This window comes from Macrosteles quadrilineatus, unplaced genomic scaffold (genome assembly GCF_028750875.1).
Source record: "Macrosteles quadrilineatus isolate MER2022 unplaced genomic scaffold, UCM_ALF_1.0 Scaffold_6__1_contigs__length_79288215, whole genome shotgun sequence".
NCBI classification, from domain to species: Eukaryota; Metazoa; Arthropoda; class Insecta; order Hemiptera; family Cicadellidae; genus Macrosteles; species Macrosteles quadrilineatus.
The window spans coordinates 71,345,427-71,373,393 of record NW_026542599.1 but is presented as its reverse complement, the minus strand read 5'-3'; the positions used below and the strand labels follow the sequence as shown (position 1 = coordinate 71,373,393).

General features: G+C 35.0%; 1 protein-coding gene across 1 annotated transcript; it reads left to right on the top strand.

The window, feature by feature from the left end:
* Positions 1–27,699, top strand: LOC128996193 (translation elongation factor 2). Its single transcript, XM_054421332.1, has 16 exons — positions 1–111; positions 8,577–8,791; positions 9,810–10,212; positions 10,470–10,594; positions 10,967–11,075; positions 12,247–12,360; positions 12,843–12,989; positions 13,866–13,967; positions 14,405–14,543; positions 16,359–16,444; positions 16,946–17,137; positions 17,606–17,785; positions 19,049–19,258; positions 20,012–20,327; positions 26,948–27,072; positions 27,326–27,699. The coding sequence occupies exons 1-16, from the start codon at positions 109–111 to the stop codon at positions 27,392–27,394; spliced, it is 2,535 nt and encodes an 844-aa protein (XP_054277307.1). The 5' UTR covers positions 1–108; the 3' UTR covers positions 27,395–27,699.
* The last annotated feature ends 268 nt before the right edge of the window (positions 27,700–27,967 follow it).

Below are 27,967 nucleotides of genomic sequence, written 5' to 3'. Positions count from 1 at the left end.
GAAAGTTACTCTCTCCTTCTTCGTTAGGCAATCCTCCTTTTCGTGGGGAGTCTGCCTTCGTTGGCACGTACAGTTTTCTAGTGTTAAAGGAATCCCCTAACATCCACCATGGTAAGTTATTATTCTTTGTTTTATTACTGAATTATTATTTTCATTAACATTTTGTGTTACTTTATGTCATATTTGCTCTAATTCGCAATAATTCTACTTAGGTATGCCCTGGTGAAACAAAGCATTGCACCACCACATCATAAATGGTGGTCTGTTGGGTCCACGTAGTATTGTAAAATGCCCGTAATATTCGTTATTTACTCGACAAACGTTAATCGAATTGTAAATATTGCATTGAGTCATATTTGTTTGTAAATGTTGGACACATTGTTTGCAAAATAGTGTTGACTAATTAAAGGATCGGCTATGTTAATTTATTCTTGGTGGATCCAGACTCAGACCGAGCCTAACTCATCCATCGCCATTCATATCTGAGATGTTAGATAGTGAATAAAAACTGCTTGGATATGTTTGCCCAACTAACTTACCGCCGTACACTTTTAATCTAGCTAAGCCCTAGAGTAGGCTTCCTATTATTTCTGCCTAGGCCTAGGCTAACTTATTTCAAGACAAACTTGAAATCAACAGGCAGGTCATAATTATTGGCTGTGGCAATGGACCAAATTCGTCGAATAATCTCTTGGTTTGTACTTTAACATTTATGTTTATCAGACCTAGGTAACTTACTTAATTGTAGGGACAGGCTTCTTAAGTAAGTAGGCTAACTTAGGCCTATAAAGGACTTGTCTAGGTTATGCGACAGTCACCTTGCAGCTACTCTAATAACTTGGGCAGTAGACTTAACTTAAAGCTTGGTAATTGTATTGTTAATTAGGGTCTAAGTAACTTATGCCCATTTATTTAACTTAGGTAAAGTCCAATGTTTTGTTAGACCAAAGATAATAGGCTACCAAAGATTACATATGCTACGCAAAATAGATACTGCAGCCAAGCAATTTTTGTGATATATAAATTTCCATGCGAAGCCTAGCGATTGTCTTCACAACCTAAGACTTCATTGCCGACATGACCAGCTGTTATTTACGTATTTTTTGTTGTTGTTTATTGTTATGGTTTACCTAATTTGTGGTTATTTGCTTATGTAAGTAACAGGAGGTTTATAAGAAGATGGATTAGCAAGAGTGAAGAAGTGTTAGTAGGCCTAAACTTATCCCTCTGAGGGTCACGCGTCGGTTTTAAGACGCACAAACATCGTTTACGGCGAAGGCTCTATGACTGACTGAATCGGATTGAACTGGATCGAGTTAGGTATCGTTCTTTCCGTAATATTCTAAGCTTTCTCCAGAGGTCTGTCTCTAAGCGCTATTCATTTTAGTTCCGAAAATATTGTAGCAGACAGCTGACGTGCGTGTATTTGTAAACAGCTAGGTTCCCCCGGACCGATGACTGATGTGTTTTATTACGTTTATCATTGTTTTAGTGTTAAAAATCAAAAGTAGTGATATACGTGGTGCATTATAAGAAGATTTAAGTGGTTTTGAAGTGCTGGTTGATGATCCTGAAGAAGTAGGTAGTGATATTGATGTAAATTATCAGCCAGATAATTCACGGCGTAACCGTCGGCGTACCGACGCGTGACCTATTTTTATTTTTATTTTATTTTTATTATCCTAGCTATGGTTAGGCTATGCATTCTTAGCTAAACGCTATGTACTGAAATCCGTTTTTCGCTCATAACTTATTTATTTGATAACTTACCTCGCTATATGATTATATATTTGTAATCCTCATTAAATTTAGAACAAAGTGGCTATTTTCAAATATTTATAGGCCTATAATTTATACAATTTCATTGAGCGCGAACTTATTTTTTTTTTGAAAATTTTCGAAATTATATTTTTTTACCTAAAAATTTTTTTTTTTGAAAAAATGTTCTTTATGTTTTATATATAATATTGAAGCCCATGATTTTCCAAACAAAATGGTATATAGAACATTAGAATTAACATTGTTTTAAGCTTCTCAGATCCGTTTTAATAAAACCTTGCAAAGGGGCCAAAAATAGGTGGACATTAAGGCCTAAACTATGGACACTCGGAGGGTTATTATGTGTAGTGAATTACAATTAATTGTATTATGATGATGATATTTTTATGAACAATAACTTACCAGGTATTAAGACAAGTGTAACTTATGATAAATGGCCAACTTGGCAATCAAAAAAAGGAAAGGTCTTCCCGACACTGCTTTACATTCACGTTTAGTGTGTGAACTGCATTTTGAACCTAACTTTTTTATAAATAATATGAGAAGTAAAAAGGAAGCTTTACCGACATGACTAAGTAGTTATGTACTAACAAACTATGGATGTACACCAGTTGTCACTCAGCAGTCTGCACTCATTACTGCCTCTACAGAAGATCACTGCCGTCTCGCGGCAGCCCCTTCATCATAGCGATAAATTCACCAGTAGGCCTATTTCTACTGCCAATGTCTGTTTATCTTTAGAGTCTGCATAAAAAAAGTTTTGATAGAGTTCCGAAATATATTATTAACTACCTTCATCATACTATTATGCAATAGGTAATTTGTAATTTATTGTCAATTGAAAATAGACGAACGTTGAACGTTGTGGTTTAAGTGTTTATCGACGAAGACCACTAAGAGGGAAATAAAGTAACTTATCCTAGGCTATATATTTATGGGGTTCAATTTTGGAGAGGGGTGGTTACGCAATTTCTGCTCCCAATACAAACCTGGCTACGCCAACACAACAGGAACTTACCATAGCTATACTGGGAACGCGAACGAAATGCCTGTTGTAAAATGTAGTTACAGGCTTCCGGTACAAAGTATTCGACCTATTGTTTAATATAATGTTTAAAACAGGCCATACCAGTAAATTGGCATGTCGGGTCACTCGGGTTAGTTCTCTTTCGTGTGATTGAGAGTGTGACTGACCTCCAATTTCCAACCTAAATTTCGTTTTTACACGTGGTAAAGATAACCTCTTTAATTTATGTAGGCCGACAACTAAGGTTTCGCTGTTGTTAAAACTAAGTTATGCGTTTTTAAATTTATTTTATATAGGTAGTCGTCAGTTGAAAGATTTGTTATATAAAACAATCCAAATCTAAAATCTATATTTTATATCTTATGCTCTAGGTACTACATTTTCTTTAAAGCTCAGTTGCAAAAGGCACTTACAAAACACCAATAATGTGATGAGATAGGCCTAATACGTAGTTTGAAAACAAATGACGATCTGTGTAGGTAAATGTTCTTCCTACAAACTATGTGTACGGTATATTGCTATATGTTTAAAAAGGTCAAGTAGCCATTGAATGTTAGGTAGTAGTTGACTAACCATACATTCCTCATCGTGCGAGTTAGTAGCAAGATACTGGTATTGCGTGAGTCTATAAATCCGGAAGCAAACTTTGTGGATAAAAATTCCGAAAACAGAAAAGTCGACGATCTTACAAATAGTCACCAATTATTAAAACTTGTAAGATTTATAAATTTCTAAATTGTTATGGGTTCTCTAAATGTACGTTAAAATTCAATGCAGAAAAATTAGTAGCCTATAACATTGTAAGCTTATTACATCACTGTGACTGCAATTTTTAAGGATTTTTATTAATTCATATTTATATCAGTAGCCTAAACCTTTAGTATCCTTTAGTTCTTTGTTACTTGGTCATTTTAATATTAAATTAAACGAGTTGGTGGCCCGTCCTACGTACGGGAATCGAGTTGTCAACTATAAAACAGAATAGTTCAGAACATCTAGTTTACACGCATAGACACAAATTCTGGCAGTTTTAATGGGGAAGATCACCTTATAAACAAATGTAACGTGACCACCTATTTATTCCATTCGAATATAGACCTAAAATATGGCGATATGTATTTTAAATCCGATAATTTTACCATAAAACAGCATTTGTGTCGATTTGAAAAATCTTGAAGTGAGATTGGCGACCGATTCACACTGGTTTTGAGTAGAGTAGCTACATGCCACCTCCAATTGCATACTGTACTACTTATGTACTTACCGTAACTTATCTTACCTCCGTGACCACTGAAACTTTTATGAGGATTCTCTTCTATCACCTACCTCTTCAAAATTTAGATCCCAGTCTGAGGATGCATTTCATAACTTGATATTTCCCGTCTATTGTGTGGTACTCCTTGGAATATAGGCTACTTCTTAAAAGTTTATGCACAACCTGTCCATCCAAGCTTTACCTACTTCTGGAAAGCATCCCTATATTTGGGTGTTAACACATTTCTCTTAGCTCTCTGTTCTTTTTTATTTCGACCTCTGGGCCGTTATCTTGAACTGGTCTGTATATTTGCTCTTCACTTTATTATCGAACCCATCATTAAGGTTTTTCGGTTCTTGGGCAATCCCCAAGTTTCTGAATCATCAGTACTACACGGGGATAGTTTGTATGGTATGAGTAGACTTTGGTTTCTGCTGCACCCTGCAGTTTATTTAACAGTTTTATAGAGACCTACTACACCGATTGACGCTTTCATTACAAACCAAAATTTTAGTATGCCGACATACTCACATTCAAACATACAGAAAAAGAAGTATCAACACGTAAACCACTTATATCTTAAACAATTAAGCTATAAACTGCTGAAAAAATATTTCCCAAATATGAGTTGAAATTTGCAATGCATAAACTAAATACTTACACATAGCCTATTGCATTTACGACAAAACTTGATTAAACGCAAGTGTTTGAGATGTTTAGTTCAAAATAACACATTTCCTGATAACGCAGATCCTTCGCGGTAAGGGAAAACTACCTACATTTTAAAGTGAAATAGTGTATTTTTCTAGTAGGTAATCGTGGTATGTAAGCAAACACCAACAATCAATATTTTTGTAAACAAACAACTCGTAACATAAACATTTCAATGACAGTTATAAACCAGCTGTTAGTTAAACCAGCATTGAAAAGACTTTAAATTGCTAGCGTCGGCTGCTAGACTTTTTAAAAATTAAAACTTAATTTCTATAAAACTGAAACCCTGAACTAAAATTATGGCTTCGACATTCCCTAGTTCTCATAATTATCTTTCTTCCAACACAAAAATCATGAAAATCCATCAAGTGGTTGATTCAGAATCGTGAAATAAAAAAACACTATTTCGTTTTAATATTATAGATAACTGCCATTTTTGTAAAAAGATAAAGTTATGGTACATTAATGACAGCTGTGCGCTTTCAAACTAGAGATACGACGACGGGTCGGCGTACAGGCAAGTTAATCCCGAGCACGCGAACATTACCGAACTCACCCGAACTTGAATGGTAATGCAGATCGAGACTTGACACAGCGCCTCTGTTGAGGGACCACCCAACTACGTGAAGGTGGTACCGTCTAAAAACGACTTGGCACAAAATTGCCATAAGGTGCAATATCTATTTTGCGTAGAATATGTAATCTTTGGTTAAACCTAGTTCTTATCCAGTCCTAACTAAGCTCACCAGTCCTAACTAAGCTCAAGTTAGGCTTCTCTCTAGGGAGCAAAAATCAGCTGTTGTAAACTATAAGTTGACTAACCAAACCTGCTGTAAGTTAACATGTCAAAATTCCATTTGATAACTTATTCCCCACATGCATTTTCTGTTATCAAATGTAATTTTGAAATGGTAGCCTACCTACAGCAAGTTTGGTTACTTCCTAGTTTAAAACAGTTTTTAATTTCTTAATCCATGTATTATTTCGCCTAAAATAAGATCAAATGTACCTAGTCAATATGTAATTTAAATGCTTTTGATGATCAAAACAGAAAGAATATGGATTGTCCCGGAAAAGAAAAATATCAATAGAAAAAAAATCATCAATTAATGAATGTTCCCTTTAACGGAAAGTACCCTTATTTGTTACATTTATTATTCTGTTAACTACCTAGAATAAAAATGAGAAGTGACCTTTGTAATGATGAATTAACTGTTCTTACATATGTGTAAAATTTGTGTAATGATAAACTGACTTTCTGTTATTAAAAATTGACAATTTCCCATTGTAATTTTCAATTAATTTTTATTTAGAACATACAATCATCCAGACCTTGAATGAATGATTTGGACATGGGATTTCATAGGCCTAGCTGTTTTTAACTGAGTAAATTTTTTTTACAAAAGTAACTTGCATAGCTTCAATTTTTATAGCTTGTATTCAAAGATGCTAAAATAACTTGCAGGATTACATTACATTAAAGCTGTTAATTTAATTTAAAACTAAAACTTTGATTTTCAAGGCCCATGCTGAAACTTGTGTAAGTAAGATATACAAATGTTGCTAACAGATATGTAGGGGCCTACATCTTAGGGATCGGAGGTTTCAGAACACAAGTCTAACAGATGTGTGTTTGCACACAATCATTTAGCTGATGCTTGCTTTATGTTAATGAAAACGATTTCAAACACCTGAAAGTTGTAGCGTTTATTAAGGTGCTCTATACTAGTAGGCTAATGAGTTTGGGAACATGGAACTTTATTTTTTCAACTGAAATACCCAAATTAGGCTATTCTTTGTAATGGATTGTAATGATTTGAAGGCTCAACATAAAATTTCTTATTTCTAAAATTAGCCTAGAAGTAACTACATTAATCCTTAGTTGCCATTGGCTGTATTGGCTAGCCTATTAATTAACATTCAACCTAAAAAACAAAGTTGTTTTTATTTTTTTATTTTTTTTTGTTAGTTTATCTTTCTGGTTAACTTAGTCGAATTTAATAGAAATCAGCAGTCAGTTTCAGGATACATAATAAAAATCAAGACCTTTTTGTAGAACCCTCCATTTTTACACAAACCTTTTCCAGTAGGCTACTTATTTATTTTTGTTCAGTGTTCAGGCCTATTATTCATTATGAGAGCGGCTATAATTTACAGGCTGACTGACCATTAAAAAACAAAAGGATCCTAAAAAATAATTTAAAAAAATTGTCATCGGTAGCAATCTTTTACAGTACCTATTATATGAGAAACTTGGCACGTCACAACATGTTAATCAATATTTTTTAGATGAATTAACAATTGATAAGAGAGCATACTATCAGTTCAACCTCTGCACACCAGTGATAAACTCTGATCAATTATCTAAAAATTTTCTAAATCAAAGTGTTCTCGTTATGATTTTTTAAGCATATATGCAACACATACAGCCACGTTCACAAAAATAGACCAAGAGGTTAATTATTGTGTTTGCAAGTTGAATTGCCCATATGTTAACTAGACCATTTTGTTGATCTGTCATCTTAGCTTTAGATTTGTGTCAGCCTACATGAAATATGTAAAACCAATAATCACCACAACTGCATTAAAGCATTGTTTAAGTTGTGTCTAAACCCACTCTGAGCAAATGAAAATTTTACCCACAAGCCATGCAAGCTCTAAGTTAATTGCACATTTTTGAGGTTTTAGTCTGATGCATTTTTGGACATGTCTGTGGAAGTGTGAATTTAATACCTTATGGTAAAACTATTGATGCCCTTCTCACGTTGATGCAATAAGCCTTGAAATAATACCGTAATAACAATAATAAGGGTACTGTTAAACTCAGGGCTCCTGTTAAAGGGAACATTCTTTATTGTTATTGATGATGTTTTAAATATTTTTTTGAATATTTTATTTTTCAATCCTATGTATATTAACAAATCGAATCATATCAGCTGACAACTACGATAAGTAAATATTGTTCAGTATCAACAAACAATTAAAAAATATTGAAATGAAACTGTTCTAAACTGGCCTAGCCTAACTAACCAAACTTGCTGTAACATTTCAAAATTCCATTTGATATCCCTAGGCCTACATGTCTTTTCTGTTGTCAAACAAAATTTTGAAATGGTACATCCAGTTTGCTCAGTTGTTAGGTTAGTTTAAAGTAGTTTAGTTTCTTAAACCATATGGGCTACTGCATATTTTAACCCAAACAAGATCAGTTGTCCAATTTGTAATTTAAATGCAATTGAAGATATTAAAACTGAAGGAATATGGATTGTCAAAGAAAACAAAAATATCGATTTATAGAAAAAAAATGATTGATCATAATGAATTCTCTTTAACAGGAAAGTACCAAAACAAGATGTAATAGGCTATAATTTGTTTTATTTTAACTAATATTAATTTAACGTTGATTATACAGTAGCTAAGCCTAATCTTCATGGGCTTAAAGCTGTATAATATCTTCCAGCACAGTAGAAGCAGACTCAAGTGTAGCCATGTCATCTCCGGATGATGTGTCTGTATTGATGACAGTCTGTTAGTGCAATGGAAGTACAGAAACATGGACCAGCTAACACTGCCACAGAACCGCTCTCTTGATGTTCAATTGTGGTTTAGTTACACTGGTCTTATGACAGTTAAATTATTCTTTATTACAACAATAATGTTCTTTACTTTGACCAGCTGACTTTATAGTGAGAATTATACAGCATCATTAGACAAATCCAAAGATCAAGAACTGCTGTCTTTTGTTTGTAAACCTTTAAGTCATTAGGCAAACACTTAATTTACCACTTTGTTCCTTTGCAGGTGAATTTCACAGTTGATGAGATCCGTGTGATGATGGACAAGAAGCGGAACATCCGTAACATGTCCGTCATTGCCCACGTGGACCACGGAAAGTCAACTTTGACCGACTCCCTTGTCTCCAAGGCCGGTATCATTGCCAGCGCCAAGGCTGGAGAAACCAGGTTCACCGACACCAGGAAGGATGAACAGGAGCGTTGCATCACCATCAAGTCAACGTGAGTTGAAAAGTGGTATTGAGTAGGCCTGTGTTTACACTTTTTACCGAATTTCCCCACTTAGGAAGTACGTTTTGGGTGATGTGTGGACCTTAATTTTTACCCCTAGGGCTCGTTGCCATGTAATGCTATTTTATTTGTCGTTTTATCTGGATGCCATTGGTATTTTTGCGTTTTTTCGTCAGGGGCTGGTTCAAACCCTGGTCTCGTTACTATCTTATTTAGATCTTTTGTTACAGAGCTTAATTAAACTGATAGCCTCCAATGACTAATGTCACATGCGTTGGATGGGTCCTGAAGCAAATTCGCTTGAAATTGAATCAGCAATTTTCAGATTGCATATAGCATACTTGAAGCAACTTGCAGCTTAGCTTTAATTTGGTAGGCTACTCATAGTTCATTGTTGGAACAGTTTGTAATTTTGTCAGTGTTTAAAATCTGCCATTTAGGTTTTAAGGCTAAGGATCACTTATGTTCAAGAAACTGGTCATGAAATATTAATGTTTTGGGCAAACATTGTATCACTTCTAATAAATTCATCTACACCCTTGAAATCTTTCAGCACAGTAGAAGCAGACTCAAGTGTAGCCATGTCATCTCCGGATGATGTGTCTGTATTGATGACAGTCTGTTAGTGCAATGGAAGTACAGCAACATGGACCAGCTAACACTGCCACAGAACCGCTCTCTTGATGTTCAATTGTGGTTTAGTTACACTGGTCTTATGACAATGTATGAGAAGGCTCGAACTTAAAATTTTTGTTCAGTTGAGGTTTAGAAAATTCAGACAAATTTCTTTTGCATTGTAGGCTTAGCAGTCAGTGAGTTCATTATAACAGATTGACCTCTTGGCCTCATAATTAACCTCTAAAGGCCTTTAAGGTCTTAATTTTTTGATTGTTTAAAACTTAAGTCTTAGGTAGGCTTAATTACTTCAAGGTTTTTGGGTGTATAACTTTCATAGCCAATCTATGGTCATTGGATTTTACCTAACTTATCATTCAATGTTGGTTGACAGGGCCATCTCCATGTACTTTGAGCTGGAGGACAAGGACTTGGTGTTCATCACCCACCCCGACCAACGAGACAAGGGTGACAAGGGATTCTTGATCAACTTGATTGACTCTCCCGGACACGTAGACTTCTCCAGTGAGGTGACAGCTGCCCTCCGTGTCACCGACGGCGCTCTGGTCGTCGTAGACTGTGTGTCTGGAGTGTGTGTGCAGACCGAGACTGTGCTGCGACAGGCCATTGCCGAGAGGATCAAGCCTGTTTTGTTCATGAACAAGATGGACAGAGCTCTGCTTGAGCTGCAGCTGGACTCTGAGGACCTCTACCAGACTTTCCAGCGTATTGTGGAGAACGTCAACGTCATCATTGCTACTTACAGCGACGACAGCGGCCCCATGGGTGAAGTTCGAGTGAGTAGAACATTTCTATTTCAATCTATTACTTTCATCTATGTTTCTTAATTGTTTCTGTGGCATAGCCTAATGTGGTTTTTTCCAAACATAACTTGTCCATCCAATGACTAGAAAAATAGGTTACATTAAGAGTAACTTAATAGTTATTGGTTATTGCGAGTCAGAATCTTTTTATTATCATTAAGTACAAATTCTGTTTCACTTACCGTACCATTAACTAGGGCTACCTGTTCATTTTAGTATGTTTTGTCTAGGTTGACCCCAGCAAGGGAAGTGTGGGTTTCGGGTCAGGTCTGCACGGATGGGCCTTCACCCTCAAACAGTTCTCTGAGATGTATGCTGACAAGTTCAAGATCGATGTCAACAAGCTCATGAACAGGTATGGCCATCCATCCTTTCAAATCAAATCAAAATCAATATTTTTTTTAGTTTTTTGTTAGGCCTATATATACTGACTTGCTAATTCAACAGGGCTAGCATTATAACCTACAAGTGCAAGCCTTTTATTAGTTTGACTACACTTATTCTTTATTTAGCTTGTACTAATATTGAGTTTTGGCGTGATTCCAAATTCAACGTTTCATTTACGGCTTTGCTTTTGGGATTTTTTTTTAAGTCAATTAAAAAGATATACAACTTATTTCAAGCATAGGCCTAAGCGCTTTGAAAGGGAAGTTCATGACTTGGTCTGTAATGAGACTCTTTATACGTTTTCTACTTATTGTCACTAATTAATGCTATTGCTAAACAGACTGTGGGGAGAGAACTTCTTCAACCCTAAGACCAAGAAGTGGGCCAAGCAGAAGGAAGAGGACAACAAGCGATCTTTCTGCATGTACGTCCTAGATCCTATTTACAAGGCAAGTCATTTCCCTAAAATATATCATTGTGTTTGAAGTTCACTTGGTGATGGTAACTTTGTTACTTTAGAATCATTGAAGTCATTTCCATCAAGTTGACGATGTTTCAGGGTTATCTGATCACGTCCTCTTGTGAGGAAGTATCTAGAAACAAGATTAGTACGCAAATACCACCAAAGCTGGGATGCAACGGGGAATAAGAGCGATATCCCATATATTTCTCCGTGCCCATCTTATTCTCGGCTTCGGCTGTTTTTGTTTGCTAATCTTGTTATCCTCACCTGATGGGAATCAAATACCAGATCCCTAAACATTGTGATAAATTAATTAGAAATGTCTGCAATAATCCCTTGATTCACATCTAAAATAACATTGCAAGCCCAAAAAAAACCTGTCCCAAAAACCAGCTTTGTTATTGTAATGGTTTGTACCAATGCAAGCAAGTTTTAATTAAATTCTTTATGATGACTGTTCTATTACCAACTTCCTGAATTGCTTTGATAGACTCAAAGAACGGCCAACTGAAAGAATTTTAAATCTAGAATCAAATACCAGATTCCAATAGAAATGTCTGCAATAATCCCTTGATTCATATCTAAAATAAAATTGCAAGCCCAAAAAAACCTGTCCCAAAAACCAGCTTTGTTATTTCAATGGTTTGTTCCAATGCAAGCAAGTTTTAATTAAATTCTTAATGATGACTGTTCTATTACCAACTTCCTGAATTGCTTTGATAGACTCAAAGAACGGCCAACTGAAAGAATTTTAAATCTAGAATCTATACTACTTTAATTGCCAACAACTTTTGCAAGTTAGTTTTACAAATTACTTAAGCCTGATTATTGTATAAGTTATTATGTGCAACCTTTATTAAAACTCTTAATGATGACTGTTCTATTACCAACTTTCTGAATTGCTTTGAGAGACTTCAAGAACGGCCAACTGAAAGAGTTGTAGATCATAGCATGTTCATTTTCTGAAAACATTTTATAGTTTTTATTGATCTATATATTTTAAAAATATTACAGTACATTTAAAGTTATTTTAAAATTCTGCTTCTATTTGTGACTCTTATTATATGTTTTTACTGTTCCCCTCAATATTTTGATAAAAATGTTGCACTTTACTATTATTTTATATGTTCACAAGTCAACAATATGTCTGTTGACAGGTGTTTGACTCTATCATGAACTACAAGAAGGAAGAGGCTGCTTCTCTGATGCAGAAGCTTAACATCGAGCTGAGGCCCGAGGACAGGGACAAGGATGGAAAACAACTCTTGAAGGTAAACCATTTAACAAACCAATATCAACAAGTCTATTTTATCTAACAATTTGCGAATTGTTTGGTTATTTTAGTGATAGGTCTAAGCACTTTTACCTACAGAGACTCTTTTTGTTGATTTTTTTCAAAATAATTACCACCTGATAAAACAAGATAAATTTTGATTTGTTTATAACGGAGACAAATTACTCTGACAAGACCAAAGCTTGTTACGATCTGAATTATAAACTAGGGTTTGTCAGAAGAAAAATAAAACTTCCAATAAGAAAACCAAAACTGTTTCGTTTTAAATTTTTATAGATATTGTTTAATGCTTTCCTCTATATTACACACTTAACGACTACCTATTCCGAATGATGAATGTTCTATTTCCACCTAACTGATGTTAGTTGATGACACAAAGAACGGCCAACTGAATGACCAGTAGAGTGAGCACTGTACTGTCTACTGTAGATGTGGGAGACTGTAGCGGTGTTGTTGTAGGTCGTGATGCGTACCTGGTTGCCAGCTGGAGAAGCTCTGCTTCAGATGATAGCCATCCATCTGCCCTCGCCTGTCGTGGCGCAGAAGTACAGAATGGAGATGTTGTACGAGGGACCTCTGGACGATGAGGCTGCTATTGGTATCAAGGTGAGAACTCAGTAAGTCTATTTAGTTTGACGATTTGTTGGCACTTGAATCTTGAATCAACTCAGCTTGAATGCCGGACACAGATCAACGTACGCGGATTGTTGCTGTTGAATTGTAGCTAGTTTCTCCTCATAAAAAATCTAAATGTGGCTGGTTAAGGGGGTTATTAGTGTATTTCTTTTTCTTATGAGTTGAAATTTTGATCACCACCTGTTTTTAGCCAAGGCTTTGACTCGGTGATTGGGAGTTTGTGTTAAGCTTTTAAAAACAATCTTTATTTTACCAGGAAAAAGTAAACCAGACATTGCCAGAAGGTCTTTAGATGGTTGCATTTTGATACAAAAGTTACAGACTATACAATACAATAAAAATGATACCAATTAATTGTTTATGCTTTTAAAAAAATATTAAATATAAAACAAGAAAATAAGTATCACTTTAAACAAGTTGTTATTTTGTGTTTCAAACAATTTTCTTACCGTTTTAAGTATGTTTATGTAAATTTTGGGTAGTTACTAAAAATATAGGAATTTCAAGCTTCTAAATTAATCAAAATAGGCTACCTGTTTACCTCGTGGTTTTTAAACTGTAGACCTACATTATTTATTATGCAATATATTTGCGCATTAGGGCCTAACATTAGATTTTAAACCAGTTTTAAAATCAATTAAACATATAATTTGTCCTATCGTACTCCCTTGCTTGCAATCAATCAAGGGGCAGGAACGGACATAAATAATCGACTATTTCAGGGAGAGCTTTCTTTATAGATCGTTCTTTAATACGACAGTCAACATTTTATCTAGATGTATCTAATGATTGAAGGTAGTTTTCAGAAGAGTACATAAAAGTATAACAAATTTGTTTCTTTTTTAGAACTGTGACCCCAACGCTCCCCTTATGATGTACATCTCCAAGATGGTACCAACATCTGACAAGGGTCGATTCTACGCTTTTGGACGTGTTTTCTCTGGAAAGGTAGCGTATCTTATTTTATCTAGGTTAGGAAGTTTTTTTGGAAAGTGATACAATTCAGCTAGCTCTACCTTGTGTTAACTTATTCTATTCTATTCCAGCGAGTGTTGTAGCTATTTTGTACCCTGATCCCTGGATTTAACTTGACAAAATAGCCTAGTAATAAAAATATACTTCATGTCTGCTTGAGCAATGTAGCCTATAGGGCCCAAACTTTGCTTTTAAGTGTTTGGTTTTTCTTCTTCACTTTAAAAATGTTCCAATTATAGTCAATGTTTCTTTGTTCGTAGGTCCTATGTAAACAACTTGAAACTTTAGTAACATTAGCATGGTTATTTTATCATAGTGTCCTTGTTAATAGGAGTGAGTGGTCTGATATTCCAACACAAACCAAGATAGATGTCCCTAAACTCTCTAACAGTGTTTTGTGGCATTGTTAGGTAGCCACAGGAATGAAGGCCCGCATCATGGGACCCAACTACACCCCTGGCAAGAAGGAGGACCTTTACGAGAAGGCCATTCAGAGAACCATCCTCATGATGGGGCGTTACGTTGAGGCCATCGAGGACGTTCCTTGTGGTAAGTGATCTCATCTCTGACGTTTAATTGTCCTAACACCTCCATTGGTGTGGTGATCTAAACAAGGGTATAAAGGAACCTACGTACACTGGCTACTTGGTAGATTTAGCCGGAGAAAAAGTGAACGATCGTTGTCTTGGTTGAATACCTAAAAAATGTTGGAGCTTTGCTTGTCACCTAGTAATTTGTTATAGAATTTTACAAACTTCACCTTTACTTTTGTCTAAATATCGCTCTAATGAAATTCGTATTTGGATCTACATTGCCTTTAGAATTATCTAATGACTAAAAAAAAATATTCTTGATCCTTACCTGATATTATTTCCGAGTTAGCTCTATGTTAAATTCCCACTAGCCATGTTTTTATGTTTTTGCTATTAACCTGCGTTGTTTCTATTCAATTCATGAGAGAGGCATTTGATGATGAACTACACAGACCTGTACTGAATAATAATGAAGAAAATTAATCTAACACTGAAAGTGCTTCATCTCAACGTAGTCTATGAAACATGTATACAGTTTTATCTGTTTTGCTTTGTTGTCTTAAAGTTAAATTTCCTTGGAAGTGGAAGCATATAATGATGACAAAATATCACCTGAAAGTTCACGTTGATGGTAGTTATTCAGACCTGAATATGCTTCACGGTTCTAAATAGGCTATTAAAAAGTGTCAAATAGGTATTGTATCCACTGAATCCCCCTGTAGGCATACACAGTTCCAAATATTGAATTGCCATTTATCATTGGGAATTTAGGCATCAAACGACCTTTGTAAACGTCTACTGATATTATAGTCACTCAGCGCTTGTAAATTTTATTTTATACTTCAGACATTAATTTGAGCAATTTTGTAAATTGGTGAGAAGCATTTGATGATGAATAACACAGACCTGTACTGACTACTATTGAAGAAATATTCCGAATTCCACTGAAAATGCTTCTCCCAATGAAATCCTAAGCTATAAATTTTATAATTTCACAATTGAATAACTGAATAATGAGTAGGAGAGGAGTAGAATAATGAGTAGTGATATTTTCACCTATATCACTATTTAACTAGTTAGACATTTTATTTAACACGCCTACAATGTGAGATATTTGATTTAAAATAAGGGACATTTTATGATGATTCACTTTTTCTGATATTTAATGAAGATATACAATATTTCAGAGTTACCAAGTCTGAAAGTGTCCCTTGGTTGGTCCATTAAACTATTCACTTTTAACCTCCTTCCAAAAAAAAAAATATCTGTAATGTTAACAATCCCTCATATCAGCATATATGCCTGAGCCTAACTTAAATAGTTACAGGAACCTCCTTCCAATAAAAAATATCTTTAATGTTAACAATCCCTCATATCATCATATAGGCCTAAGCCTAACTTAAATAGTTACAGGTCTATGGTAATAGATCATTAGTCAATACTTCCTGTGAATGCGACAAATACCTTTTGGCAAGAGTGATATGATGACCCTAAAGTCCCGCGATAAACACATGCATTTCCAAATCAATTGTAATTGGATTTAGACTGTATATAATCTTCCAGCACAGTAGAAGCAGACTCAAGTGTAGCCATGTCATCTCCGGATGATGTGTCTGTATTGATGACAGTCTGTTAGTGCAATGGAAGTACAGCAACATGGACCAGCTAACACTGCCACAGAACCGCTCTCTTGATGTTCAGTTGTGGTTTAGTTACACTGGTCTTATGACAAGTCACTTTCCTTTTCTTAATTCTCCAAACGTTTTTTAGGGTTCAAGTTTGTGTGAATGGAAACATTTAAAAAATTAACATGTTAATTTTTTTTTCGCAGGAAACATCTGTGGTCTGGTCGGTGTTGATCAGTTCCTGGTCAAGACTGGAACCATCTCAACATTCAAGGATGCACACAACTTGAAGGTAAATAAATAACAAGTGACTTTTACCAATTAATACTAAACCTTAAAAAAGCGCAGTGCCTATGTTAAAAATTTTGTCTAGGGAATGTTTGAATTTCGGATAGTTCCCACAGCGGCCGTTAGGTAGCAAAGGCGCTACTATCGCGAGCGTGGGCCAAGTCAACTGACTGAGTGAGACAAATAATCGGCATTAAACGTGTAATTTGTCCTATATTACCCCCTTGCTTGCAATCAATCAAGGGGTAGAAACGGACATAAATAATTGACTATTTCAGGGAGAGCTTTCTTTATAGATCGTTTTTTAATATTGTAGTCAACATTTTATCTAGACACATCTAATGTTGAAAGGCAGTTATGCTGAAGAGTGCCTACATCAAATAATTTCAACAAATTTGTTTCTTTTTTAGAAGTGACTCTCAGATGAACATGTCAACTAGGGCTGTTAGTTATCTGTTATCTAAGTGAGTCTAGGCCTAAGTATTAATCGTGTGTTGTTGTGCAGGTGATGAAGTTCAGTGTGTCACCTGTGGTGCGTGTGGCCGTTGAGCCCAAGAACCCAGCTGATCTGCCCAAGCTGGTGGAAGGTCTGAAGCGTCTGGCCAAGAGTGACCCTATGGTACAATGTATCATTGAGGAGTCTGGAGAACACATCATTGCTGGTGCTGGTGAACTGCATCTTGAAATCTGTCTCAAGGTAACTTAAATACAAGTGACAAATGTGTGGGGCAAAATTATTTTATGAAAATAAAAATATTTTAGTAAAACCTCACTGATTTGAAAATTTGAGGACCCAGAGGTCGTAAAATTTGTAGGTCGTCGAGTTATCCAGAACATTGAAATTTTCAATGGATTCCGTTGTATGAATACATAACAGACAAATTTTTACATCAATGCAGTCAATTATTGAAATGTATGTCTTGTGCTGTCTGTTATTGAGTACTATCTACTGTAATATTATTCTTGCTTGTAAAAATAACATGGTTTAAGGGCGATATTACAGTACGTTTGTGAGTTCCTATGTCTGTTTCAATTTTTATATAATGATGATTACCACAGACCTGTTCTGAGCTGGTTGAAGACACAATTGTAATCTGACCAAATGCTAGTTTATTCAATGATAAGATGACACCATCACATTGAGTAACCCAAGTGTGTTTTGTAGGACTTGGAAGAAGACCACGCTTGCATCCCCATCAAGAAGAGCGACCCTGTGGTGTCGTACAGAGAGACAGTGTCAGAAGAGTCTGACCAGATGTGTCTGTCCAAGTCTCCCAACAAACACAACCGTCTGTTCATGAAGGCCTGCCCCATGCCTGACGGTCTGGCTGAGGACATTGACAATGTAAGTAGCCTAGTGCTGTAACAGGTAGAAAATTGTGATCCATTTTGTGTACCTCTTCACTTTAGTCCTATCCTACCCTTTTGAGTTTTATGACTCACGAGGCTAGGACGGACAAATATTATTGACAGTTTCAGAGAGAGCTTCCCTCAATGGGTTTTTCTTGAATCTTGCTGTCGACATTAGTAATTGTTTTCCCAATAACTTCCTCAGCACAATTCCGTTCTGTGGCTAGCTGTGTTTTTCTAATCCTTTGGCACTTGATTAATTCGTAGAAATCACTTAAAACTCCTGTGAGTGCTAGTGCCGCATTCTGGCTTTAGTAGCACTCTTCCAGTCCGGCTGACAGACACGGTAGTTGAATTTCTAGACCTAATGCTGTGCAATGCCGAGTGTACTTCTGAGGTCGGTCTACAAGTGTGGGTACAATTCCCAATTGTATGCAGTCTGTTTTATGATTATTAATTTGGCGCTTTGCCAGTTAAAGGCTCATCATAAATACGGTGTTTGGGTGGATGAAAGTTGACGGTATTAGAGCAAAATTCCCCCCTAAAAGAGTTCAGATTCTTTAACCTTGTGTGAAATGTACAATAGGCCTGTTAAAATTATGGATATTGGTTTAATTCAGCTTAGCCTTGTGTGAAATGTACAATAGGCCTGTTAAAATTATGGATATTGGTTTAATTCAGCTTAGCCTTGTGTGAAATGTACAATAGGCCTGTTAAAATTATGGATATTGGTTTAATTCAGCTTAGCCTTGTGTGAAATGTACAATAGGCCTGTTAAAATTATGGATATTGGTTTAATTCAGCTTAGCCTTGTGTGAAATGTACAATAGGCCTGTTAAAATTATGGATATTGGTTTAATTCAGCTTAGCCTTGTGTGAAATGTACAATAGGCCTGTTAAAATTATGGATTATTGGTTTAATTCAGCAAGTATACTGTAGAGAACCATTGTGCTTTTGCTAATTTTAATGTCACAATGTGTAGGCCTATGTAATACTTCAGTGAAAGGTTAACTATTTTGGTCTGTGGATTTAGTCCTATCCTACCCTTTTGAGTTTGATGGCTTACGAGGCTGGGACGGACAAACATTATTGACAGTTTCAGAGAGAGCTTCCCTCAATGAGTTGTTCTTGAATCTTGCTGTCTACATTTGGTAACTATTTCATGCAAGCTCCATAGCCAATTAGTAGTTAGATTTCATCTTATATCATTCATTAAGATTGTGATCTCATTGTAATACAGTTTTCCTTTTTTTCCAGGGAGAAGTTAACCCAAGAGACGACTTCAAAGTGCGAGCACGTTATCTTGGAGAGAAATACGAATATGATGTAACAGAAGCTAGGAAAATCTGGGCGTTTGGACCCGACGGAACAGGACCCAACCTGCTGGTGGATTGTACCAAGGGAGTGCAATACCTTAACGAGATCAAGGACTCCGTAGTCGCAGGATTCCAGTGGGCGACGAAAGAGGTTAGTGGAACTACCATAATAACCAATGTTTGGTTTCCCACGATATTCTCCATACAAACGTCTGTTTGTTTGGTTGCACAAAGTGGGGATAGTAACAGTTCTTAAGTTTCGGTTCTGCTGGTTTTAAGCTTTGCCGTAATAGGGGAACTAACATTTTAACTTTTTTTTATTTTAATGGGAATGGCTGGTAAGAATTTAGTTTAAAAGGAATTAAGGATCTCCAATTCCAAAATTAATTGAGTTTAGGGATAACTTTATTACTTTATAAATCGTATTGTTCAATTTTCACTTAACTTAGATTATTTAAGAAGAGGGTATTACAATTCTTTGTGGAATGTCACAGTAGGCTCTGAGTGACTTAAGTTACCAGTTCTTAATTATAATTATACCTTTTTGCTGAGAGTCATGCTAATCACAGAGTTTTTTTATATGACAAATTAAGCACATGCCTCCAATTCTGATTAATACAACTTTTTAGGTTGTCTATTTCAACAAAGTAATATTTGTACTTCATGTCAATGATAACTCGTTTTCACCACCTCACACCAATAACATAATTATCCTTTGAAAATCAAGTATTACTTAAAGGATTTCTATTTCAACAAAGTATTATTCATACTTAATGTCAATGATAACTCGTTTTCACCACCTCGCACCAATAACATAATTATCCTTTAAAAATCAAGTATTACTCAATATCTGAATGTCTAATGGTTATGAGTTTACCAACTTTTTACTACTACTGTTGTGTAGGGTGTGCTCTCAGAAGAGAACATGCGAGGAGTGAGGTTCAACATCTACGACGTGACACTCCACGCTGACGCCATCCACAGAGGAGGTGGTCAGATCATCCCCACCACCAGGCGTTGTCTGTACGCTTGCATACTGACGGCAGCACCCAGACTGATGGAGCCCGTCTACCTGTGTGAGATCCAGTGTCCCGAGGTGGCCGTTGGAGGCATCTACGGTGTGCTCAACAGAAGGAGAGGTCACGTCTTTGAGGAGATGCAGGTGGCTGGTACACCCATGTTTGTCGTCAAGGCGTATCTGCCCGTCAACGAGTCGTTTGGTGAGTAAAGATGGTGAATTGATAGTTAAAGCCATGTTTAGGGGTGTGCGATGCATCGAAAATGCATTGAAATTTCGATTCGATTCGATTCGATGCATCGAATCGCGATTCGATTCAGTGGTGGTCAAAAAACGATTCGATTCACGAGGGAGTCAGTATCCATATACGAAAAACGCCTGCAGAAAGTCAATGCAATATCCGCAATACAGGAGCGCGTTGCTGTTGCGTTTCCTTTACGAAGGCGTTCTTATTTAATACATTCTTTGCATTTAATATAGCTTTAATTGTTTTATATTTTTTTGTTTTGACATTGCAAATGATTAGAGGTTTTATTTTTTGTCTTGATGTAAGCAGTGTGTGAAATATTTTACTACTGTGAACCTAGCCAAAACAAGGTAGGTTACTCCAAAACCATTTTAAAAATAAGTCTGAAAAATTGTTACTTAATACTTAACTAGTAAGATCAATGTTATAGACTGATACATTTGGTATTTTTGTTAGGTGTCTGTCGGTCCCCGTCCCCGAATTTTTGTTGGGGCAAAAGAAAAAAAAGAATAATTTATTTCCAGAGAAACACTCTTATATTATTATATCTATTACAGAGGAATTAAAATGTTCAAATGAGAATTAAAAATTAAGTTGGCTCACGACCTTTAAGAATAAAGACACAACAGAGCAATTGCCGCACTGCCACTAGCCAGAGCCAGGTCTAGTCGTCTACTGATAAGAGTAACAAGACAAAAGCCGTGACGCAACACTGACAGTGCAAAGAAAACAAAGTCAAAAGAATAGAAAGACTATTTATCCAGACATACTAGTATAATCATTTATTGTTCATTCAATACCTAATTAAAAATATATTTTAGTATTTTACATAATAAATTATAAACAAAAGAAATATCTGATATAGTGAACAGATCTGTATCTTGGTTAAATAGGGTTAAAAAAATATATTTCTAAGATCCAATACAATATTTACAACTCACAAATTACATTGAATTAATTTCTTTGAAAATAATCTCTAACAGTTTTGTGTTTTTGAATAAAGAAATATATTTCTTTGTCTCTACTTCCTTGTTTCATCACTTGCATTTTGTCAGCAATTGAAGCAACTGGGTAGCAACCGGGGGTGTAAGAGGGGAGGGGGAGGGTCTATGACCTTGAATTCACACATGTTGCCCGGGCCTGGCTGGTAAGACTGATTCATTGTTTTTGTTGACATACTACTACCCTTCCTTAAGAGAAAAAGGCCCTGCTGTTCCAAAAACATTGAGGGTAGTTTAAAAACATTGACCTGTGTTGCCAAGGGCACTAGAAGATAGCATTTAACTTTCTTGTCTCTTGATTTAATATTATTTTAATCTTCTATATATTATTTAAAAGTTACTTTTCGGGTACCTAATTAGTTGTGATATTGTTTAGCTTCATTTTATGGATTTTTAATTCTTTTCATTCATTAGCTATCAAAATCAGTTGTTTTAGGATTTTAATCTCTTGCAGTACCGGTAGGTCTATATACTACTGTATGACATGATATGCATTTTTTAGTCCTTATTAATTATACCATAAACAATGTTTGTATGTTATTTACTGTTTTTGAGTTTTATAGGAAATTAGTTTACACAATATCTTTTCTTCAATGAGTTCTCCACTTGACATGTTGCTTCTAGCCTATTACTATTTTAGGCCCTATAAAAATAATGCCTATGTAAAGCTGTAGGCCTACTGATGCCAATAATAATTCTTTATTTATGATGATGTAACAAATAATGTAAGTGTGAGGTTATTATACTAAGGAGGTTAGGAGGCAGGGAATGAATGATACATGTTGCATGGTGGAAACATATTATTTTTATTTTCTTCTTGCTTGCAGTCCTGAAGCTGGTCCACAGGCCCTAAACTTGTGATATGTAAATTTATTTCTTAATGATCTTTTTATATTAAGTTCCATTCAAATTTGTTGTAATTTAGCTACCGGTACCTATTTAGTTATTTAAACAGTTATTAAAATGAGAATGAATGTCTTGATAAAAAAAATATTTTCTTCTTTCTTGCAGTTGAGCCAATTCCAAGTAAAAATTATGAAATAGGCAAGTAAAGCAGCTCACTGGTATTTCCAGCAGTTATTCTAATACATATGATTGAAAATAAATATTTTTTCACCTAAAATTCATATGTAAGTATGAATAGGCCTAATACCACATCAACAAAAATTTGTATTACACAAATGTGATAAATTTTAATTATTGTTAATCCACTCAATTGACAATTATGAATAGAAAAATACCGTATTGCTTCGAATCGAGTTGCATCGAATCGAATCGAAAATCTTTTGAATCGAATCGTTGCTTCGAATCGAAAATTTTTTGCTGCTTCGCACACCCCTAGCCATGTTATATTGTTCTGAACTTTTAACATTTACCTTGCTAATTGGAAGTACTACTTTAAGTCTATCTTAAGTGTGTTTTACTTGTAGACAAAAAAAGTGGCCACTGTTACTGACCAAGTGCTTGATATTAAAACGGTTCTATGATTTTTATGTCAAGGTTGTGGTCAATAAAGCAATCCAACTATAGTGGGAGAAAGTAAAAATTATGTAAGTAATTTGTCACAAGTGTGAAAATAATAACTATTAGTATTTAAACGAGTTAAAATTATTACTATGCTACCGATTTGACCAACAAAAACTCTTCTCGAAAGCACCAAATCGCCATAATGTCTGTTTGGTCGTCAAGTAGAAGTATATCACCTCAGTCTTAGTGGGGTGGACAGTGATCTGTTTCATTCTCAATCCGGACTGGTACATTTCTTGGATAAAAAAAATATCTACACTATTTTCTAGGGATGGACGAGATTAGATTTTTAGTTCGAGACGAGACGAGATTTTTTATTTCTCATAAAATTTCGAGACGGGATTTCCCTTCCCCTAACACAACGGGAAATGCACGTTCAAAATTTTTACCTGATTTTGTAACATTGTTAGATGACTGTTTATATACAAAAATAATGATAATAGGCAAGAATATTTACAATCTTTTATTAAAAAACATCAGCATATTATTGTTTTATTAATCACGCCTAACTTATTAAAAATGCCTACGATTAGGAAACATAGTGATATCAGTTAGGATAGAGTTCAACTTATCCTAAAATAAAATAAATCATAAAATAAAAGCAATATTAATTTTTATAAAATAGTTACTTGTTTTGACTTTTTATAGTAATAAAACATTCCTCACACTGCTTACACTTAACAAAACTTCTCAAATGTTATTAAAGTAATATTATTAAAATAATTAAAGTAATATTTACATTTAAAGAATTAATTAAATAAGAACGCCTTCGCAAAGGAAACGCAACTACAATACGCTCCTGTATTGCACATTGCATTGACTTTCTGCAGGCGTTTTTAATTTTTTTTTTTTTATATTCTCGTCTCGATAAAAATCTCGGCCAAAAAGAAATCTCGTCTCGTGTAAGGAGATTTAAAATTTCCCGAAATTTCGAGACGACCATCCCTACTATTTTCATACTTAAGATTTATAGTTTTTGTACTGTATCTAAAGAAAAGAAATTTCTTATAGCATTAAAGGAGGGTAAACCTATCGCCTAAGGAGCACTAGACAAAAAGTCATCTCGAGTTGTGTATGAATATCCTGCTGTAGTGGTGTGATCAAATACCAATTAAAACTCTTCCCAAAAGCACCATCTTGTATTTATTTCAATGTGGTCGTCAGGTGGAAGTACATAAAAGAGCGGTTATAGTGGGGTGAACAGTTGTCTGTCTCATTCTCAATCCGGACTGGTACAATTGTGCATCTTATTTTTGACGATTTTTAATAATGAAAAAAAAACTTCAACCTTAAGACAGATTATTGATTATTCCGAATTAGCGTTGAACTTAATTCCATCTAATCTTACAGAAAATATTTGAATTATTTTATCGCAGTGTCGCTGTTAGTAATTTATTGGAATGTAATCAAATATCTTCCTAAAAGCACCGAGTAGTCCCAATGTCTATTTGGTCGTCAAGTGGAAGTAAATAATCTCAGTCATAGTGGGGTGAACAGTCATCTGTTTCATTCTCAATCCGGACTGGTACAAGTGTACACATCTAATTAGTTAATGCAATGGTGATAAGAACTATGGCTGCAGCCTATATAACGTGAAAATTGACATAGTATTTCATTCATTCAGCTGTCTGTGTAGCCTTATTGAACCTAATACTAACAAATTTGTATTTTAAAGTTGTGCAACGGGTCTAAAACAATCTTTATTCAATACATACAACAAGTGTACATGAATGTGTCATCAACCTAAAACTACTTCACATGATTTCACCTACTTCCCTACTTGCTTAGTCATACAGTTTTTTTATTACAGTGTTCAAAACTTTCCAAACTATAAAATTCGCTATAAATTAAAAACCCCTTAAGTTTATTTTTGAATTTATTTACGCTACTTTCGTTTCTAATACTGCTGGGGAGGGAATGCATGAATTTGATTCCAATATAATTAGGACTTTCCTTAAATTTTTCTTTTTTATGTTTTTTAGTTATGAAGTTTAGTTTGTTTCTAGTGTTATAATTATGTACGTCTTTCTGTCTTTGAAGTTCTGATTCATGATTTTTAACATACATTATCGTCTTATAAATATAGAGACTGAAAACGGTAAAGAACTCTAATTCTTTAAAATGATTTTTACAGGATTCGTTTATATCAAGATTAAGGATACACCTAATGGCTTCTTTTTGTAAATGTAAAATTTTGTTTAAATTGAATTTACTTGTTCCTCCATAAATTTCTATCCCGTAAGAAATATGTGAGTGAATAGTAGCAAAGTAAACCTTTCTTAAGATTTCTCTGTTGCATAATGGATATAAGCGTCTAATAGCAAAAATACTTGAGCTGATTTTATTACATAAGTTGTCAACATGTGAGGTCCAATTAAGTGTGCTATTTAAGGTGAGGCCTAAAAATTTAGTTTCATAAACAAAATTGTTAAACAGTTCTTTTCTAGATTTTTTAGATTCAAACTCAATGAACGTTGTTTTATTTTCATTTAGTAAAAGATTTTTTTCATTCAAGTAATCTTTAATTAATGTGAGTGAATCATGAGTTTTATTTATAAGAAGCTCCATATTCTTATCATAAATCGACATACTTATGTCATCTGCATACAAGCACAGAGTATTATTTTCTACATGTTCAAATAAATGTTTTGGCATCCCTCCCAAGTAGCACAAGAACAAGAATGGGCCCAACACTGATCCTTGTGGCACTGAGTATTTTACTGTCCTAACCTCAGATTTAATATGGTACATTTTATTCCCACTTAAATGAACAATGTTAACAAACTGTTGGCGTCCCTCCAGATAAGATTCAATCCAGCTTAACTCTTTGCCACCAATTCCATACATTTTAAGTTTATCTAGTAACTTTAAATGGTGCACGCTGTCAAATGCCTTGGACATATCCAAAAAGGCACCAATTACTTTGTTGTCCTCATCCAACTTTTCCAACACATTTTCAATATAAGATATAAGTGCTGTAGTGGTGGATTTGTTTTTTCTATAACCATGCTGCTCTTTATCTAATCCAGTTTGGAAATTGGTGAAATTGTAGTAGATTGCCGAAGGTATAATATAATATCTTCCCAAAAGCACCAAGTAGTCCCAATGTCTATTTGGTCGTCAAGTGGAAGTAAATAATTACAGTCATTGTGGGGTGAACAGTCATCTGTCTCATTCTCAATCCGGACTGGTACATTGTTATTTTTACTACATTTTTTTGACAGTACACTTTTGTTTTTACTTAACGGATTGAAGGTTATCTAATTTTCCGGAGTGACGTTTTCCTGTAATGGACTTTTACTAGACAATGGTGTGCAACGGGTCAGAAATAATCCACTTTTGAGAATATTGAAACTAAAATAGTAGTTAAAAGGTTTTGTAATCTCTTCCCAAAAGCACCAAGTAGTCCCAATGTCTATTTGGTCGTCAAGTGGAAGTAAATAATCTCAGTCGTAGTGGGGTAAACAGTCTTCTGTTTCATTCTCAATCCGGACTGGTACATTTGTGCTCTTCTGTTCATATTTAACTTCTGTTCTCTATTCAACGTTTATAAAAGACCTTTCTATAAACGCAGATCATTGAATTTATCCTGTAATCGGCTAACTGTCTTCTTAGCCTTATTGAACCTAGTTTTAACTTATCTTACCTTACAAGACAATTTGCAACTCAGATTGGATTTATACTCCGGTCACAAAATTAAGACGATTTTAGGTGAGGAAATATTTACTCTCCAATTATTTACCATCATAATGTCAATCAGCTGCAAAATAGATTATGCACAAAAAGTGGTGGGGGAACTCTCCCTCAAACTGCCTAAACTTTGTGAACTTACTCAAATGTTACAGTTTGTAGAACGTATTACAATATCTTCCCAAAAGCACCAAGTAGTCCCAATGTGGTCGTCAAGTGGAAGTAAATAATTTCAGTCATAGTGGGGTGAACAGTCATCTGTCTCATTCTCAATCCGGACTGGTACATTACACTGTAGTAACAGTAGTGCTACACAGGTGTTGTGTTTCAATGATTGACAGACGTGTTGTGTTGCAGGCTTCACAGCTGATCTGCGTAGCAACACAGGAGGCCAGGCCTTCCCACAGTGTGTGTTTGACCACTGGCAGATCCTGCCTGGTGACCCCACAGAGAGCGGAACCCGCCCCTTCGGTGTTGTACAGGTGAGCATCTTTACCATAAAAATGTTTTGCTCAACGTTAAAAAAATTAAAAAATAATTTGTTTGCGTTTGGCATTTTTACCCTTGCTTCAAGTAAAAATATATTAAGTACTCAGTTTGTCTCCCTTTGGAACCCATTTGGATGTTAGTTGTGTAATTGTCAAATTTTGTCACCAAAGATTGAAAACTTTTGATTTGAATTTACTGTTAAATTTTGTTTTAACTACTTTAACTACTTAACCGTTTGTTTTCCAGGACACCCGCAAGAGGAAAGGGCTGAAAGAAGGACTCCCCGACCTGACACAATACCTGGACAAACTGTAAACTACAACTCCAGAAAGACAAGCCATGTAAAAAGTCGTTCCAGCCCGAGCGAGGCCACACAGACGATATTTATTTTATCATTCAAATATTATGTTATTTTTATATATATCGGGGGGCTGTTGTTATCTTGTTTCCATTTTTATTAAATATTTGTAACGTTTTTCCGTTCCAGTTCTTTTTATTACATTATTTGTGGATTTTAAAAAGTGTAATTTATAATGATGGTTTGACCTCAAAAAGATTTTTTATTTGAATGAGAGAATGTACGGAAGACAGAGTAAAAGAGATAGACCGGTTCAGTTGAATGGTTTGTTTTATTGCCCTTCTATCCTTATCAGAAACGTATTGCAGGGTCATCTTGGTAACTTTTTATCTAGAATTGGGGATATAAACGTCTTTAACTGAGACAATTTTCAAAATAAAATTATTTAATTTTAAATAAAGTTTCATGTCTCATTTTGAATTTGTCAGATTTTATTTTGTGATTAATAAAAGCCAAACATTTACTGAGTAATTTGAGATCAGAAAGAATTTTGTGACTTATTAACAACCCAAGATATAAATCTTTTGATA